Raw genomic sequence first — 20,949 nt, 5'->3', positions numbered from 1 at the left:
CAGTTACCCCAAGGTTCTTTCTTGTTGATATGGACCATAGTTTCTTTCCCACCTCTGAGCTTATCTCATCGTCCCAATGGTCAGAAACCTTCCCATCCCCAAACAATCTGTCCTCATGGTGTGGGTTTACAGAACATTAAAGTTGCAGTTGCTGAGTCCTAGTTTTAATATTCCTACTATAATATTTTTTTTAATAAATAAAAATAAGATAAGTGTGAAAAAAATAAATCAAGATTTACATTATGAGAAAGACAGCAAAACACTTGAAAATTCGTATGGATTTAATATTTTATTATTGAAAAAAAAAAAGCCTTGGTTTGTTTCCTGAAAGGATTATAAACAGTACCTATCTCAAATTAAATTATTTTACATATATTTAAAATGTATATTTAACCAGATAAAAACTGACTTTAGATTCGGCAAATGGGTCATTCAAGTTTAATGAGTTATCAATATCATTATCACTATCACTTTGTCATGTCATACAAGGAAGGGAAGGGGGGGGGGGGGTATTTTTAATCTTCTCGACATTGCTTGGACACTAGAGAGAGTGATTAGCCACCAATATCCTCACTCAATAAACAGCACTTTCATCTAAAATAATGTGCTACTTTAACCCTTAAAGGGCTGACCCTCTTCAAATAGTCCCCCCTCGGACGGCTTATGTAAGGGGCCTTTTTGATGATATTAGTCACATTATATAATAAAATGATCAAGACTATGAAAAATGTTTTATAAAAGTTGATTTTTAACAAAATTCCAAATTCTTTTTAACTTCTAACCCATTAAACTAAAAATCGTAACTCAGTAACTTCTGTCTCAATCGGTGAATGGTAAAGTGGAAGCGAAAGTAAAACTCTTCTAGTTATGGTAACAACTAAGTGTTCACGACTAAAAATGGAATAACAACTTGAATCAGAACTGAAAAAGAGTATACTTAACATAAAAATAAAAAGTACTGAGCGATTCCACACAATTCAGCAGCGGGTGATGGCAGGCTGTAACGCCCTCTATGGCGTAAACAATATCCTAGACATATTCCTCACAAACAGACCAAGTGTTATAACAAATTGCTTGATTGCCCCTGGCTTATTTGACCATGATATCATCACAGCAAACTATACATAATTTCAAATAAATTGTCAAACCACTCTCACAACACAACAATTTGAAAGATAGCGGACATTAATGACATTTATGCTAAGAGACAAAGTAACCACATTACGGAGTTATAGTTACACGCCGAAGCAAGACAACCAATCGACTTACCGAACACGTGTTCAATTTTTTCTCGCGTCCTCTCGTCTAATCTCGTCATTCCGGAATAGAAATAGAAAGAGGAGGCGGAGCTTATATGATATAACGCAATGAAAGTTCTGTCCGATGACGGGTGGGGGGATATCACCTCTCCAAAACTTACCTTATTATATGAGATCTTGAGATTCTTATCCAATCATCGATTGCTCGTTTGACAGTTCGCTTGTGAACAGTTAGGAGATCATCTCTTGATTTATGGGCAGGCGGCTTTGCGTAAAGGCGGTGAGTGTTGTATACATCAAAGAGTACCGCTGACCGATGGGTAAATAGTGGTTGTGTAACCCAAAAGCCCTGCCGACTCGACTGCAAGGTCTTGTATGTAATAGTAATAGTTGCGTCACCATCTCAACGCTCAGGAATAAATTAGTGAGGCAGGACTCTCAGTATATATATATTAAAAAAACAAACAACGCTTTTGAATCACACAAGATACATCATTGTGCTCGTCACATTGAGAATTGAAAAATGATATATAAATCAAGAAAATCGACCGGAAAATAAAAAAAACTATCATTAAATTTTTAAAAATTGAGCAATATTTTTTTCAAAATCAATCTACTAGAAAAAGTTATTTCTAAACCTATTTTTGTGAAACAAAGTTAAATGTTCTCCTTTTTGCAAGCTGATTCAAGCAATGTGGTTTTCAAATTTATCGTATACGTAATCATTTGGAAGCTACAGAGAAAGGTGTTTTTGTGTAATCCCTTTCACACACACACACAAACATATACAAACAATACACATCCCTGGTCATCTATTGCCTATATTATTAATGTTAATGTATACACCCCATGCTGATTGTCACTACCCCCCCCCCCCCCCCCCCCAACCATTTCCACCATCCAAGTACCAGCGGCCTTTTCTCTTTGATTTCGTAACATGGTCTACCCGAAGCCCAACACCTCGGTCGTTTGTGGGGCAACCCCCCTCCCCAAGTAATCAATGTATAATTTTCTCTCCGTATAGAGCGCCACATGCACAATTATTGAATGACACTGACCTTGCCCCTCCCCTAACACATGGTAGAGGGAGGCCTGAGGTAGTCTCCATTCTTTCCTTCTCCGTTTCTTATCAGCTGAAGCCAACAGCTATCCTCTATCGCGTGACCTTAGATCCGATGCTGCATACCGCTTGAGAGTCTTCACTATCCAGATCTCGTTATCGTTCGGGTTCGGCGTTCGGCGTCTCGTTCGGCCCGATTTTGTTAAAAGCCTATTATGGCAAACACAACAGACAATGTTGGAGAATTATGGGACTCTTTTAAACACCATCACCTAAACACACTGATCATAAAGTAAAACACACTGATCATAAAGTACAACCCAACAAAATTCCACCAACCATGGGTGAATGGAAAATTGAAAACCCTCAGACAGAAACTAAAAGCTAAAAAGATCTATACAAAAGAAGACTGGCAAAAGTATCAAACCTTGGAAAAAATAAATCAGAAAACAGCGCTCCATTGCACGGACTCTGGTTTTTTGAAAACAATATTTCAAAATTTTGCAAAGAAAATGATGAATTTTGTAAAAATTTTGCAGGTTTCTAACTAACCACATGCAACCCGTGAAATAAAATATACCCGCAGAATTACGCGATTTCAAACTAAAAATTATGTAATAAAATGGTAAATTTTTCCAGAAATTATGCTGATTTGGAAATAGGCATAAAGTTGGGAAAACAAAATTACAATAAAAAATTGCTGTCAATGAAATTGTTATATTAAAGAAAAATCAAAGCTTTCAGGCTTGCAAATTTTGCAAAAATAAACAAAAATCAATGAATTTGTCAAAATTTTGCAAAACGTGCAGACTTTGTGGTTGCAATGCAAATCAGAAAATGTTCCCTAATTTTGCGGCCGCAAGATGTGCAAAAAAAAAAAAAAAACCGGGGCCAGATTGCAATGCCATGTTAAAATATAAAAAATCTATGGAAATTCATAAAGGGTCAAAACTGACAATGCCGTGGCTGTACCATTAAAGGATCAAAGTAAAATATAAACATAAAAAAAACAAAGCTAACATTCTAAATAAACAATTCTGCTCTGTATTCACAACAGAGATTTCAACTCCCAACAAACAAACCGATAATGAAAAGAGAGAGAAACTTCATGCAAATAAATCACACCTGACAAAGCAGCAGTCCCTGAGAAAATACCACTTCGACTGCTAAAACGTGTAACAAACGAACTTACACCAGCTTTTTCAAAACTCTTTCAAATCTCCCTCGATACTAAGGTAATTACAAAACTATGGAAACAAACTGTAGTCCTACCAATCTTTGAAAAAGGAGACGATGGTACAGCACAAAACTATCGACCAAGCACAAAACTATCGACCTATCTCACTCACATGTATTTTCCTGTAAACTCCTTGTGCACAGAAGTCGGTGCTTTCCTCTTCAACTTGGGGGGTCAGAGTAGACATCATGAAGGGAGGCTGGGAAAATGAGCGTGCATTGAAACAAAAATGACAACTGAAGTCTTTCTGTTCAGACAACTCCAAGCCAGGTGGGTTCGGAATCAACTCCAGTCTCAGAGGTCTTATGCCCTCCCTTTTTGATAATGGAAATGTTGCTGCTCGAAGCTCGAAGAAATAAATAACAATGTGAAATTGAATGTAAGCTTCAATTTAATGTACGAAAACAGATAAAAATGGACGTTTCAGGTTTCCCCTTTATTTTTAATTTTTTAAAGTTTTTTTAAAGGGTTTTACAGCGCTTGCAACACATTTAGGTTATATCAGCACCAGTAAAAAGGAAGAAAATGGGATAGTAGAAAGTACTAGAATTACAATTAAAGCACCCAAGAGAAAGGAAGATAAAGAGGAACTGGGAACAAATAGGGATCAGATGTAGATTCCAAGAGCATGCCATCAATGTACTAAAGTCTGAGATCACCTATAGTCTCATCTGGACACAAACACAAAATCCAACAAAGAGGAACACACTCAAATGCTTACAGTATACATTCAAAATAACAAATATAATAATACATAACAGAGAGATGATTTACAAGGAAAAAAAAATATCATCCCCAAAACAATAACTATGCATTTGACTGTTTCCCTCCCAGCTAGGACTCCGGCCAGGCCCAGGACAAAACCAAGTAATCTCATTCCAAGACAAAGACAGAAAGCATGTTGGAAAACAGATATAAGGGGATAGAAGACACAGTATGTACCCCCCTGCCCACTATGGGAGGTCAGGAACCCCACCCAGTTTCCCCTTTATCAGGATGAATGAAACACTACAGACGAATGAGATAACGTGGTAGTGGTAGTGGCATTGTTAAGATGAATAAATAAAACATGGATGGGCAGGAAATAGTATGCTCCTTTGTAATGAAACACGAATTAAAATAGAACAATAGATATTTCTAAAAAGTGCACAATTAATTAAGTGAAAATAGGGGAGGTGGAAAGGAACTGTGTTATGCAGTTTAGAGAGTGAAATATAAAAACGTGTAGACTGTTGGAAAATAAAAATACAATGGAATTGGAAATAAATACAAAAAATAAGGGATGCCGGTATTAGTATAATCATTAGTGGCAGTAGCAGCAGAAGCAACAGTAGTACTCTTAGTAGTAGTAGTAGTAGTAGTAGTAGTAGTAGTAGTAGTAGTAGTAGTAGTAGTAGTAGTAGTAGTAGTACCACCTAATGATACTGATTTGTAATTAAAGGAAAAGACGATGGATGGTCGGGGGAGTCAAGAGACAAAGATAGTATAATATTTAAATGAGGTCCAGTCTCGAGTTCATGCCTTGAGGTGAAAGGGTGTTCAGTTTTAGTATCAGTTCTGCCTCCCTGTATTTCCTATGTTGTTTAGTGGTGTGACTGAAGGACGGCAATTTGGATGTCGTGCACGACAAAGGGAAAGGTGAATAAGTCTGTTGTAAAAGTATAAAGCTTCTGAAACTTTAATGAAAAAGAAGCTTGCTTGGTGCAAGAGCGCCATTGTTTTGTTTTTATAAAAAATGAGGCACTTTACTTTATAACCAGATTCCAGTCAAATGGAACTCCTCTCCCCAGTCCTCTGTACTGAGCTTTTCTCCATTATGAAAAATAAGATGGTTCTCAAGACATGCGGACAGTCCCAAAGACTATTCTGACGACAATAAACCAGTTTCATCTCTTCAGCTTAAGTGTTAGAAACAGGGAATATTACAATTAATCAAAGCCTATCACCTCAAAAATGATTATCAAATGTCCCCTCAAATTTAAATCTGCATCCTGATGTGATTCAAAAAGATGGTATGTATGTTTAAATATGTTGCCTAATATCTGCAAACATAGATAAAATTTTTGCCGAGAATGGTGGGTAAGAAAAGTTTCCTGAGTTGATTTTTTTTTGTTTGTTTGTTGCTTTAGGGAACATCATCATCATCCATGTCCTTAGTCATGGCAATGCAGAAAAATTTGACTTTTCCGTCCATCCGACCAAAATCTGACTTTTCCAACCTACAACAATAAAATCCAACCAAAAAAAATACTTTCCAACTTCCATTGACACCCTGTACAAAAATGAGATTAAAGCACAAGTCTACTTGGAAGAATATTGAATCGAGTTTGTGAGCCGTGTTAAGTTCTCTTTTTAAACATCACACAAACATCAAGGTGTCAAATGGCTTTGCTTTTGTTTGATTTATTTTTAAGGTTATTATGGTGCTTGCGACATATTTAGTTCAATTCAACACCATTAAAAGGAAGAAAATGGGACAGTCAAAAACATCTAGATTCTGGTACGTATACGAGAGAAAGTAAATCAAAGAGGAATAGTTTAAATCTTATCTTTAAATGATCATGATAAAAATAGAAAGCAGCTTTAAGCATTATCATGCTGTATGTATAAGCTGCTAATATTTGTGGAATGCCAATCATTTATAGTAAGTCTGGATATTAAATTACTGCGAAAACAAATAAGAAAATATTCAAGCACCTTGGAATCAACTCAATCATCACTTTGATAAGTTGAAAACTGCGAACAGGAGTAAAATAATGTTGTAATTTTAATACATATTGTATATTGTAGGGACAGGCAATTACGATCTTTCATCTTTGTGAAGAGACAAACGAATCATTTCCAATAATTAGCACCTTGTTGCGTATGGATGGTAGTAAATGAGCCAGGAATTTGTAAATAAATGCTTTGTTAGATGTGACTCTGCTTATCAACCTTAACAAATTTAAAAATCGTCTTGGTAAGATAATCATTGTGCTGCATTCAAGTGTTAACTGTGTAATTGCAGTCCACTTAGTCAACATCTCGAGACCATAGCAATTTGTTGACTTAAGCTAGGCTGACTTTATCTGAATTTATGGGACACCATGTATGGTGTATCAAATACATAATGTGTCACGGCCTGAGACAAAGGTTGCCACATGGTAAAAAAATTATAATTCCTGAAATTATTGCAGGTGAACAGTGCAATCCTTCTGAGTCAGTAAAATTCATTTTGGGACAAAGTTACAGTCATCTCATTTTGGTACTCCATAGTTTCAAAAATAGATAAGTTATTAAAAGTTTTTTCTTTTGCTCATATCTCCAAAACAGTGCTGCATCCAACAGCTTTTATCAGACCATCCCAGATAAGGCCATGCCTCTAATCAATGAAGACAATTCATATGGTTGCCTTGTCTGTCATGTGGATTGTATTATAATATATATATAGTCAGAACTTGTGAGTTTGTAATAAAATAGAAAACGCAGGTAAACAGTTTGTTCTGTATCAACTTTCCTCATTCAATTTTTTTTAATCAGCATTGAGACCATCATTTTTATATCATTTAATTACAATTAAGTTTTGTTTTTCATTTTTTCTCTCTATCTTTCTTTCATTTTTAAAGTATTTTTTTTACCATTTCTAACATTATTAGGCTGTTTGTTTCTTAGGTCGTGTGAGTGTTTCCCTGTGCATGTGGCAACATTCATCAAGCAAACAAACAATCACAGTGCATGTGAAATATATAAATATAAAGATATGCCATAATTAGTCGTCAGATATGGAAAAATCAGTCGTGAACAAAAATTTAGCTGTTCATTGTTAGTTGTCACTTACAGTCATCAAAATTTCACTTTAGAAGGCCGTTCATCAGTGTAAGAAGACAAAGAAAGTCACATGATTCACTAAATGGTTTCCTCTATTGTACTATTAATATTATAATATCAATTATTAAAATATGAATCACTATACTGTGAACATTCGTAGTAAATGTGAAGATTTTGTCGATTGCTAGCTGAGGTCTAAGAAATGCAAAAAAAATTGTAGTAATTTGACAAGTCTGCATATGTAACCACTTGTGACACATTCAGCTTATTAAGTGTAGAAAAATAGATAACATTACACTGTCTTTGTGTCTAAAATATATGGTGATGGTATTGTGTATATAATATAAACCTCCTGGTGTTTTTAGTAAATAATAAGGCCAGTTGAACATAACAAAGAAAAATAAATATATCTAGTCTTTAGATATTATTTTAACAACAGACAATTTAGCATCTATTAATCTTTTGAAATAGATTAAAAGATGCAGTCATTTATTAATCTGATGACATCTTCACATACAAGAAAACTATCATTTAATCTGATGATGTCCGCACTAAAAAATGTGATCATTTAATTCTAGTGACATTCGCGCACAGGAATATTATCAATCATTCAATCTGATGACAACCACGCTCAAGAATGTGATCATACTGACGTCCACTGTGGCTATTCTTTGGCAGAGAAAGCCTATTACCCCAATGCTTGGAAATAAATACTGTGTGAAAAACCAGAATGGTACATAAATGATGGTTACTTAAGACTCCAGTTATCTACTCTTTTATTCAAAGTCAAAGGCCTAATGCACCTAGTTTAAAGTTTAAATATTACTTAACTTTTTTAAAAAAGATTTGCATGGCAGATTAGCTCAAGGGTCAGTGATTGACGGCGACCATCATTTGAGTACCGTATTGATATTTTAATCGGCAATTAGTGATGCCTAATGCTTGCCAGGTGACAGAATATTCAGCACAGGAACAAAATTTGGATCGATTTTATCTGGTTCATGGGAAACAAATGAAAAACAAGTTTGAGCCATCAATTACTGTAAATGACAGATATTCCTGAACATTTTGGCAAACAATTTTGGGATTTAGACAGGTGTGAAAAAGAAGAAAGTGGTGCAAAGGCTGATGAAATTAGTCAGTGCAAGATAGACAAAGATATTGTGGACAAATTCAATACCAATATTTTAATGAAAACAACAGATATAAGTATAATAGTATACTAAGGTTTGTTGATTTTGATGTGTATTATTAATTGAGTAGTGGCCCTTAGGCCTTATGTTTTGATGGGAGGATTTGGGTCATGGGTGAATGAAGATCCTTGGGAGTTTTTGGTTTGTGATGTTTTGAGATCGAAGCTGTTGTAAGTGGAAAGCAGACATCTACTGTTTTGAATTTGAGTTAAACAATAAAGAGACTTATAATTCTTCATTTATAAAGAGCGTTAAAAACAATGAAGAACTGCTTTCCAATTCATTTTTGTCACAAACTTTTTTTATGCAAATTCTCATGGCTAAATTACTCATAATCAGAAAAATGATGATTTTCAAAAAAATCAAACAGTGAAGTAATGAAAAGATCACAAAGGTTGATTATAACAATTTCATATTAAAATACTTGTAACCTCCATCATATTATGACAATGAAAAAACAAAAAAAAACAAAAACAAACATGTACCCCACAAAGAGTAAAATTTGTTCATATATAAAATAATGATGCTTATCTAAAATGAAAAGTGCCATTAACAAATCAGTCCCAATATTCTGACAGAGCACAAAGAAATCCTTTTAATAAAATAGTTAAATTCACAACTGTCCTTGAGCCAAGGAATTGATGACACTTTGGGCATATGAACACACATCCAAATAAAGTTTCAGTGGATTCGGCAAAGGCAAGGTATTAATACTGTCGGTGACAGAGGAGTGATCTCTCTTGAATAAAGCTTTTCGAATGGTATGACGACAAATTGACTTGAGACGCATTGATGAAAAAGTACCTTTACAAAGCATATTTTTTACACTTGATATCATAACAGGATTGACTGTTCCTTCCATTTGTTGAAATTCATTGTCCGTTACATGACGACCAAGTACTATCATTACAAAAAAAACAAAGTCAAACCTGTGTCTATCTTGTAAGGGCCTTTTACCTGCCGTGTTCAGAGCATTGACATCAAGGCCTAAATCATACAATATAATGAGTCTGGTACAGTCTAAAAATGGTAAATGCATTAGGGTGCTGCCTGCATGAGTACGAATGAAAGGATCCGCTCCATGAGCGAGTAACAAGAAAAAAATATCCAATCTCTTGATCAAGAAGCTCTGAAATAATGGGGTTGATCCAATATTATAATCACAAATATTTACATTGACGTTGGGAATGGACAAAAGTGATTCTACCATCTTTTTAGAGACAGACCAGTCTCTGTGGGATATCAAAAGCGTAAGTACACTTGAGCCTCTATTATCTAATCTGTTGGGATCAACCTTTTGCTCAAGTAAATAATTAAATATAGTTGCATCTGGGAAAAAACATGACAAGTGAAGTAGGCTTCTACCTTCAGGATCTATAATACTTTGTACTCTATCACCAAGTTTTGGAAGCATTTTCTGAAGCATTTGAACACACCAGACATCATATTGTCTCGATAAGTCATAACACTCATGCAGGGCATCCGGTCTTTTCATCATATCACAGACAGAAGATTCTGTGTCAGCTCCATGATCAACTAAGTAATTGACAACTTTGGTTGCTCGACTTCGTACTGCTTTCAATAGAATGGAAACTCCAAATGGCAATGTGTAGTTAACATCAACATTCTTTTCTTTGACTAGCCGGGTGACTTTAGTTACTGCATCTTCTTCTATGGCTTGTGTCATCTCAAAAACGATGGACTTGCTTTCTGTAACAAAAAAAAAGAAATTGGATGGACTATAATATATAAATGTATATATGGTTTAACAAGATATCATATACCATAGTGAAATTCTGTGACGAAAAGAGATGGATTGTTCTTTGTCTTTTTGTAATTTAGATAGGTCTTACAATTTTAGTCAAACTTATGCAGACCTTGAATTTTCAAAGCGAATTACAATTTTACAACATGCTGGTAATGAGCTCCAGATGTAAACAAAAATAAAGAACAAAAAATAAAAAAGATTGCTGAAAACTACAACCTGAAATAAGAAAATGGCTATCTCAGAGTGAAACCCTTTTGTGTTCTGGATCCAAAACAAAAACAAACAAAAAATGAAATAGCCACACTATCACTACACATATCTAAAAAAAGATTTACAGTGGAACCTCCCGATAACGACATGCCACGGGACCGAGTTTTTATGTCGTTATCCGGAGGTGTCGTTATTTAGAGGTTTCCAAGATGGCGGACAAAGTGGGCGTGGTAAGGCCCGCGGGACCAGTTTTTATTAACATTGACAAAACAAACAAAACATTGTAGTGTATTCCTTTAGATGGTTCTTGTGCATGTGTCTGGATGAGACTTTTAGGTGATCTGAACTGAATACACTGATAGTGTGCTCCTGGAATCTACATCTGTTCCCTATTTAAACCATTCCCCTTTGTCTTACTTTTTCTTATGTCATTTTAATTGTAAATCTAGAATGTTTTTTACTATCCAATTTTCTTCCTTTTTACTGGCGCTGATATGACATAGATGTGTCACAGGCGCTGTAAAACCCTTTAAAACAAACAAAATTCCTCCTCCTCCTCCATTACTACTACTGCTACTACTACTATACTACTACTATTATTATTATTATTATTATTATTATTATTATTATTATTATTATTATTATTATTATTATTATTACAGTAGAACATGAAAGTAACGTACTCGGAAATAGCGAGTAAAATCTAAATCCCTGTTTTTTTCTCTTATTTGAGTCAATAAAATTAGCATGCAAGTAGCGAGTATGAAAAAGAGGTCAACTCGGAAATAACGAGCATTTCCTGTCCCAGCCTAGGACTTCGAATGAAGTAAAGCAAAACACCAGACAAGGGCGATTTAAATATTTTTTGCCTAGCTTCTTTTCTTTTCTTATTTTTCGTTTAAAGTAATATTACATAGTAGCCTAGACTAGAGTACATAGTAGGGGAAACAAATTTGGGTGGGGGTTGGGTGTGTGTGTTTGTGTGGGGGTCAATTATTCACCCAATGTGGTGCCCAGCCAACATGTCAACATGCCTCACTTCGCAGCATCGGTCAGCGAGTCGCATTCGTTAACGAACGACACGATCAGCGAGAGAGGGGAGCGTGGAACCATCATTTCAGTGGGTCAGTGATTGAGTGATGCGCTTGCTTACCTCATCAAACATGCCTAGTGCATACAAACACTCGCACACACACATACACGAAATCTTGATGGAAATGGAAGGGGTGGATCAACTTCAACCTGTGGCCATCATTACGTAGTTAACGAAGGCCGTGTTCAACCCCGCCCTCACCCCACTTTATCCACACACAGTCATTTGCACGCACGCGCGGCACACACGCACAAACACACACACACACACACACATTTTGTCTTTCCATATTTTTGTACGGCCGAGTGACCTTTCCTGGCAACTCGGGAATAGCGAGAACTCGGAAATAGCGAGTAATTAGGAGTGGACCCGTCGAACTCGCTATTTCCGAGTTCTACTGTATTATTATTATTATTAGTATTATTACTACTTCTACTACTACTACTACTACTACTACTACTACTACTACTACTACTACTACTATCACCACATAATATCACATTTTCCAAGATATTGTGTTTACTTGCTTATGCATATCAGCCAAGATTCGTCAAAAAAAAGCTGCGTTCTCATTGGTTCAAGCAGGAATCGTTTTTATAAACTTTTGAGTACTCATACTCGGTATTTTTTGTATCAGATATCTACGAAAATCGCCAAAATTATGTCGTTATTCGGAGGTTTTGTCAAAAAGTGCGTCGTTATTTTGAGGTTATTTTTACTGATCTTAAATAGAAAAAAAATCGGGACCACGGGTCAATGTCGTTATCAGGAGGTTGTCGTTATTCGGAGGTGTCGTAATCGGGAGGTTCCACTGTATTGAAAGTGTCAAGACTCTAACCTTGCAAACGCCATTTGAGGTAAAATTACATTATTTTTTTTATAGCTTATAGTACAGCCTAACCACTCCCATACCTTTCTAACTGACAGAGAATAAATACAATCCTGTTATTTGGCAGGAATAGTAATGAGATCTAAATACATGACAAGTGTTATGATAGAGATAGAGAGGAATAGTTTATAATCATAATCTACATAAATGAATCTTTGTCGACTCATGGTATACGGTGTACGGTTATATGGATTTTCAATTCCGTACTTGGAGGACGTAAAGTAGTGTTATAGTTCAGTCTTCAAGATATGGAACCACGGCGAGACGGAACCGAGGAGATTGGATTTAAGACTGAGAAAGACGAGCAGTTGAGTGATGAATTGGATAAGGGCACGCAAACATAATTAGAGAGTGATATCCTCTCCAGTTTCTATGCTATAATAAATAATAGTATGGATATCAGCAAAGAGTGAGGTGTGGAGTTGTGTGTTATCGACACTGTGTTTTTAAGATGGCCTCATAAGGCTAGATTTTTTGTATTTATTGCAATTATATGGACGTTTTTTAATGACGTTAAAAAAAAACAGGTATAAAGGCCAAATATCTCACAGTACGGAATTCCGCTTTTTAACAGAATATTTACACCATTGTGACGTCACAGGAAGAAATAACACACAAGCAGTGAATGGAACTCACATGGACATCCAACATGAAAACAATTCACAATAACAACTCAATAGCCAAACAACAACATACTGAACTGGAAAACATTGAAACACAACAATAAATACATTCCCAGAAGTTTACCGATGACTGATTTGGTTGGTAGAAATTACCAGTTGCATGTTTTCATATTACTTGGCTTTTCCCGTGGCTAGTTAGGCATTTTGTATATAAATTATCTAGCAAAGGTCTGCCAATAACTGCCTTTGATTAGGCACTTGCAAGAAGTAGCTCTCGCGAGTTGAAAACAGGCGAGGATTTCTGTTTCCGTCTTTGAGGGGAAAAAATTTAGGAGTGCTTTTAAAACGTTCATTCTTCTTTCTCAGTGGAATGAAATGGCATGTATTATATATCATTGGAAAGGGCATAAAATTCTACATACAATGATGCTAATATTATTATCTTCTTATATCATGATTTTGAGAAATCTTTGTGTAGAGTATATGTGTTTAAACGCTTATAACTTTTAAACCAGAGATGGTCATTCCTAATAAAAAAAAAAGTCCTTCTGAGATACATATTAAAGTAGCTTCTCTAAAAATTTCAGAGCAAAATATGTTTGCACTCAAAAGTTAGAGCTCCCCAAAAAACAGTAATTGGCCTCGATTGTTTACAGAAGCTGTCCATTTTCTTATACTGATTCACTTCCTGTCGTCTGCTGCGTTTGAGAGATAACTTCGTCAATCCACATCAAAACTTTACATCTTTATATCTTACAATATATTCCATTTATGGAAGTTATTTTTGTTTTAAATTATTCAATTAATTGGCGTTTTCATGTCCATGCATTCATTTTATAATTTACAATTCTCTTCCTTTTTTTTTCGATTGATTTTTCACTGTTGATTTTGACGTTTTTCATCCTTTGACGGACGTCTGTCCAATTTAGGGGAACGGGGGAGCGGAAGTTTTTAAAATCACCTATTTTCGATCGTTTTAAACACTAATACACCACCTCAAACATTTATCAGTCCATATCTCTGATTTTATGAGGTCTATTTTCATTTTGAAAAGTTCAAAGTGAATAACTAAATGACGCCGATTCAGTGGTGTATTTGGTCTATCTACATGTGAATAAATATTTAATTGTCGACTTTTCCAAAATTCCAATAGGTCTCTGGTCATTCATTTGCATGTCGTGATCTATTTTTCCTTGATTTCAGCTCTAAACTATGCCTTTCTCTCTCAATAAATAATTATTTTTCTGTTTGCAATGTATTACAGAGATGTTGAATTACCACATGTAAAAATTTCAAAGTTGTATCTGAAGCCGTTTCTGAATTATACTTGATTATCCATTGGGTTGCTATGTTTTGGTCACATATTTTCCTATAACTATAAGCTTCTATAGAGATTTTTCACCACATAAAAGGTCATAACTTTCGTTGAGATAGAGCGATCATTTTTTCACTTTAGTAAATGTTTCACTCCCCTTTATTTTTCTACGCTAAATTAATACCAATATCACTATTTTTAAAAATTCTATCTAGAGAGGTGGGCCTTTGGCCTACCAACCTCCGCTGCACGTCCAACTCGCCTTGAGCATGCATTCACGTAAAATATAAAGATTTTTCTTAAAAACCTACCTCTGTTTCAAAAACTAGCATCTTTCAACTTTCTAAGAAACATTTTGATTTTTCAGAACTTTAGTTCGTTAAAAAAATACCGGCCAATCTGACCGTTGAGTCGAATGAAAACGAAATTTTGTTGTTTACACGATTCAAAGGAAATGCCGTAAATAAGCTTTCATGGACTTCCTGTGTTGTTTTTACAGTGTCACGTGACCGTTTTGAGAAATTTGTCGTCTGCTACAAATAATTAGACCGGTAGGGGGTAGATATTTTCGTTGGAGCAGAGAAAAAGTGAGTATTATTTCTTGGACTTGTAGAGAGGCCTAGGGTCCACCAGCAGTCAAGTTGATTGAATAAAAGAAAAAAAGGTCTTTTTTATCCGCCGCCACCACCACCGTGAGAGTGGAGAGGGGGGGTTGCATGATGAAGACGAAAGGGAGACGTGTCGCTTGTGACCTTGGTGACGTAGAGCATGTCAACGATGCTGGCAGATGTTCTTAACCCCTTAACAGCGAAGCAGATTTTTTGCTTTCAGATAATAGTTTGCTTTTGTCTTTATTATTGTTAACGGAGAATATAGCTTTTCCACCAAGAGAGCAGTCAGACTATCGCAACTTGGACTTCAATTGTCTATAATCGTTTTGCCGTTACTTGTCTTTTGATGAAAGAGGATTTGGTGTTAGGTCAAAGATCGAATTTCACCGCTAAAGGTTGCATTGCTACTGGGTTTGCTCTCCTCCCCCCCCTCCCCCCCCCCTCCTTTTTTTCTTCTTTTTGTTTTTCAACTTAGTATTGTTGATTGCTATTTCCTTTTTTTATGATTAGCAAGTGCCGTATGAGTCTCACAGGATGCAGGAGTACTGCAATTAACCCTTTTCCAGTGACATTGATTCTTTTGTTTTCAAATAATAGTCGTCATTTATATTATTTTTTAACGCAGAAAAAATAAACGTTTCCACCATAAGAGCAGTAAGAATATTGATAAAAAGCGCTTTGAGCACGTTGGGGGATATTGCCCTATATAAAAGCTCAAGTTTTTAAATTGTAATTTGTTTTTTGTCTTTTGATGAAAACGGTAAGATTTTATTTTTGGTCCAAGTAAGATTGATATTCGCCTTTAAAAGGTTAAGTTGTTTTGTTTTTTCAGTTTTTTTTGTTTTGTTTTTCAAATGCAGATACGCTGCTTCTTTTTTTTTCTTTTCCTCAACTGGCAAGCTATCGCTGTACTTACCCGCATGGCTTGCACACACAAAAGGATACATCTAGGTCACAAAACCTTACATCCAGGTCACAAAATCAGACAACTAGGTCACACATCAAGACATCTGTTTCGTTTGTTCCAAGATAGCAAAACAAACCAGACGTCTTGGAGTTCGAAAGAGCTTTCCATAAAATATTTGGTATTTGCAAGACCCCCAGAAACCAATTCCCTATACAGCTCTTGTGCACGGTTACTTATGACCTTGATTTCTTTCGTACCCACCCCCAAAATCCCACTTATTGTGTGTTATAGTATAGGCAGAACATAATAAATAGCTGGGCTGCCACATGCGTGACTAAATTGGCCAAAGAGAAAATCTATATTGGCATTAGACACCAATTACCTGATGTCCTGGTTTTTAATCCTAGCCGAGTGAGAGAGAAAAAACAAAACAATCATACATGTATCTGCAAACAGCAGAACGTTTTCATTTTACATTGAGATGGGAAGGGGAAGGGAAGTAACACTATGATAAGAAAGAGAGAGAGAGAGAGAGAGAGAGAGAGAGAGAAAGAGAGAGAGAGAGAGAGAGAGAGAGAGAGAGAGAGAGAGAGAGAGAGAGAGAGAGGTGGGCGGGGGATGGGGGGATAGTAAGGGGGAATGGGAAAAGATGAAAGAAACAACGGGTTGCCTGATTACGTAGATCAAAAGATTGTTACAGCGGTGTTCACGGAGCGTACTTTGTGAAATTTTAACCTTTTACAGTGACACTGATTTTTTTCTGCAGATTGCTTATGCGGAATAAATCGTTTCACCAAGAGAGCAGTAGTAAGAGTATATTTAGACTCGGCTTCAATTAAACTATAAATCCCAAAGCTTGTCTTTTAATGATAACATTAAGACTAAGATCTGGAGTTTGGGGAGTGTAAGATCGAATCTCGCCATTAATGGTTAAAATTGTTTTGATTTTTAAAAAAATAACACACACACACACACACACACACACGAGCGTGTGCGGTCATGACAGCGAGGACCATCTATTGCTTATGTTGCAACAGTAAACCAGTTTACGTGTACGTAGATCCTGAGGCTAGATGCCCCGTTACCGTGTACGTAGGCACTCCCAAAAAAAAAAAAAAAAAGAAAGAGACACACACACACACACTCACACACACACTCCAACACACACACACACCGCAGTCTCGCATCCGCTACGAACTAATTTTGCGCACCAATTTTTACTGCACTAATGCACCAAATTGCATACCTATCTATGGACACTTTTTTCCGTATATTTTTCCCAATAAACTTTTTTAACTGGGGCCACCTTGATAACAGAAACGAAACCCACACGATTTCGCAAGGAATGAATCATGAAAAAAATTAGGATATACAGTAGAATTACTTTAAACCGAAATTTTGGGGACCTTCTAAACCATTTCGGTTTAAAGACATTTTGGTTTAAAGCAAGTTCCCGTTTTGCAATGTTTTTCAAGGGTAGTAACTATTTAAGGAATTTGCTCATTTAATCGTATCATGGGTTTCCCGTTAAATGGAGTTGTTGAATAAATGCAGTCTTCGTTACCATAATTTTTTTTTTTTTTTTTTTTTTTGTGTTTTAAAAATATTTTTGGGGGTTTTGTTTTCAATTCAAAACTGTTGAAAGAGTGGAGTTCGGGATGCCGTGTATTCTACATATCTCCGTCTTGATCAACTTTTTTTCATCGACTTACATAGTATTTTGATTTTAAACTGAAACTGTAAGCACAATGCTTTCTTTTAGACATATTTTAGTAAAATGCAAAGCTAAAATAAGATCGAAAGTTCTTGTGCGATAATTGATAATGAATGATGCGCAGCTACTCAGAGATGAAGTGAAATGGAAATGAAAAGGCGTGTCAATGCTAAGCTGTCTACTACACACCTCTCTTTTGTTGAAAAGCCATTAGGTTCAAAGGCCTAATTACATAGAACCCCCCCCCCCCCCCTCACACACACACATTTAAACAAAGTGGAAATGAAATGGCATGTCAATGGTAAGTTGTCTACCACCCTCCTCCTTATTGTCGTGTTGAAAAGTTCCAAAGCATCAACACACGAGCGAGAACATCTCGCTTTCGTGATTCTACACCCCAACTCCCCCTCTTTCCTCATTTTTCGCCTGCCAGTCACCCGCTGTCTTCCTTTTCCAGTCTGTGCGATTGTGGTGTTGACCAAGCCCAAGTGCAGTAATTGAAGTGTTTGCCTACCCCCCACCCCACCCATCACCCTCATCTTAAACTTACGCTCTTTGTTTAATATCTCCGGGCATTATTACGTGTGGCCACCTTCCCGACTTTTTGAAGAAAAATAGAGAAAGAAAAAAGGAAGGTGCTCTCAAGTTGTTTCGGTTTAAAGAAAGTCCTGCTTAGAAGTATTTCGGTTCATCGTAAGAATTAGTACAAAGATAATGAAGAAACTAGTACAATTTCTTAAATTCTTTGCGGTTTAAGGTATTTTTCGGTTTAGCTTCTTTCGGTTTAAAGTAATTTTACTGTAATTTCAACACAACTTTTGAAATTCATCAAGGATTGTCCAGTACCGAATGTTTTTTGATAGAAAACAAATGCATCTTCAAATCTAAACTGCTTTTGACGGTAAGCGGTAAGTTTTTTATTTATTTTTCTGTCCAAACGAATGATTTGTCCTGGTATAGAAGCTAAGTATTGGTAATACCGGCGCAGCTCTCTAGATATATAAATTTTCCATTACATAACATTACGTCTGTATTCCTGCATGGTTGGCGTATGAATTCTCACTAAATTTTGTTGCTTTTTGTTTGTTTGTTTTTCTTCAACGTACATATGTTTATTGTTTTGATGACAAAAGGTCTATGGATATCTACTACAACAACTTAGATCCTTCTCTCTCACTCTCACTCACCATTTATCACAACTTTCCGCTTTGGTTCTTCCAGATATTGCACATAAACCCGAGGTGGAGGAAGAGGAGCTGCCGGCATAGGCAATTCATTCTCCTTCTCCGGTTTATCTTCATCGTGAGGGTTACGTGATGGCATTGCTGCTTTAGAACGAGTTACCATTTTAAAATTCGTTGAACTTTCGCTTTCATCTCCATCTTCGTTGCCACCCTTCATTTCTTCTCCTCTGTGTCGTCTGCGACTGCGACGTCTCAATCTCCGAGTTTTGGGCATTTACTAAAAAAAATAATCAGATTGCAAAAGTTGAGTAATTAGATTCCCAATCAGACGTTGATTTAATATGAATAAATTGTATCAAGTATTTGCATAAATCACAATATAATATGAGTAACCTATCTCTACCAGTCGTAAACATTTGGATGTTGAAGAAATGAGATACCAGTTTAATTTAGTAAAAAATGCCAAATTGCCTAACCCAATAGTGATGGGTACTAATTAATACCGGTTATTGTCGATACTGAGGCAGGGTTGCAGATGATACTATGTCATAAATAATCCAAACCATTATGAAAAAAAAATCCAAATTTAAAACCTTCCGAAACCTCTTAGAGTCGTCTGGTGCCGTCCGGAGGTCATCTGAAGCATTCTGAAGCCATCCGGAGGCCCCGGAATCATCCAGAAGCCGTCTAGAGTTTACTAGAGCGTCCGGAGGCCATCCGGAACAGTGTAGAGGCCATCTGATGCATTCCATACTGAAGCCATTTTGGATGTCTTCAGAACCGTCCGGAGGCGTCAGGAGCCATCTGAATGGGCGGCTCCAGACGACTTTCGTACGGCTCCAGACGGCGTCTATATAATTTTAGACGTCTGCACTGGCCTCAGGGCGGCTCCAGACGGCCTCCGGACCGTTCTGAGACGCCTCCAGATGGCTTCAGAATGCTTGAGCTAATCTTCGACGGCTCCAGGCGGCTCAAGGCAGCTCCAGACGGCTTCTGGATTTCAATGGCAGACCTGCCTATTATTACGAAAAAAAATCATAGAATTACGAAATGTGGGTTCCAATTTCAGAAGTTCATGAACATCTCCAAACTTATTGAACATTAAAGTTAATGCCAGACTACATAATTTAAAGGATTTCGAAGTGTCAGTTCACCCATGTGATGGTAAATTGTTGATTTTTAAAGTTAACAATAGAGGCTATAATTTTTATCTCTTAAAAATTACGAATTTTTAAATGTTCAAGTTGGCAGGTCTGCAATGGACGGCATTGGAGGCTTCTGAATGGCTCTGGGCGGCTCCAGAGGTCTCCTATCGGTTCTGAGGGCCTCCGGGTGGTTATAGAATGCTTCAGGTGGCCTCTAGATGGCTCCATGCGACTCCAGACTGCCTCTGGGCGGCTCCCGTCCGGACGGCAATTAGTAGCACCTTTCCTATCAAGCATTCTCATTCTGAAGTATCAGTTTCGATTGATGTAAATGTTTCTGCTCGAACAATACACGTTTTTATATTTTACTCTCTATATATTGCATTACACAGGTCCTCCCCGCCTCCCCTCTTTTCACTTAATTAATTGCTCACTTTTTAGAAATATCGAGTATTCTATTTTAATTGGTGCTTCCTTACAAAGGAGCATACTATTTCCTGCCAACCAATGTTTTGTTTATTCATCTTAACTACGCCACTACCACATCATCTCACGCATCTGTGGTGTTTCATTCATCCTGTTTTGCTGATAAAGGGGAAACCCGAAACATTCATTTTATCTGGGGTTTTTTGTAATTAAATTGAAGCTTAGATTCAATTTCACATTATTATAATTTACAGTTTCGATTGAGGAATCGAATAACGAAACGTAAGCTTAAGTACCAATAGTACCCAACGATGGTAAAAGTCAAATAGTGCTCATCCTTTCACTGAGAGAAAAATACCAAATTAATTGGGGTGTTTTTGTTGTTTATTTATTTTGTTTTGTTTGTTTGTTTGTTTTGTTGGGGTTTTTTTGTTGTTTTTTATTTAGGGGGGGGATTGTTCTTTTGTTTTTTAAAAAGACTTTTTTAAGTTTTAAGTCACTACTTCTC

At 36.4% G+C, this 20,949-nt stretch overlaps 1 protein-coding gene across 1 annotated transcript; it reads right to left on the bottom strand.

The window, feature by feature from the left end:
• Window positions 1-3,929: 3,929 nt before the first annotated feature.
• LOC144968683 (uncharacterized) lies at window positions 3,930-19,321 on the bottom strand. The gene is made up of 2 exons (XM_078907254.1): window positions 18,874-19,321; window positions 3,930-10,266 (listed from the first exon to the last, which is right to left on the bottom strand). Exons 1-2 carry the CDS (start codon window positions 19,142-19,144, stop codon window positions 9,170-9,172), a joined length of 1,368 nt encoding a protein of 455 aa, XP_078763380.1. The 5' UTR covers window positions 19,145-19,321; the 3' UTR covers window positions 3,930-9,169.
• Window positions 19,322-20,949: the final 1,628 nt, after the last annotated feature.

Source organism: Berghia stephanieae, chromosome 3, assembly GCF_034508935.2.
Source record: "Berghia stephanieae isolate SIO BIC M18660-M18661 chromosome 3, UCSD_Bste_1.3, whole genome shotgun sequence".
NCBI classification, from domain to species: domain Eukaryota; kingdom Metazoa; phylum Mollusca; class Gastropoda; order Nudibranchia; family Aeolidiidae; genus Berghia; species Berghia stephanieae.
This window is presented reverse-complemented; position numbering and strand designations above follow the sequence as displayed.

Bases quoted from the DNA above. Each gene is read 5' to 3' on its own strand.
- LOC144968683 (XM_078907254.1), bottom strand. From the start codon at position 19,144: ATGCCCAAAACTCGGAGATTGAGACGTCGCAGTCGCAGACGACACAGA. The intron at 10,267-18,873 runs GTGAGTGAGAGT...TTTTTGTTACAG, and splicing joins GCGGAAAGTTGTGATAAATG to AAAGCAAGTCCATCGTTTTT.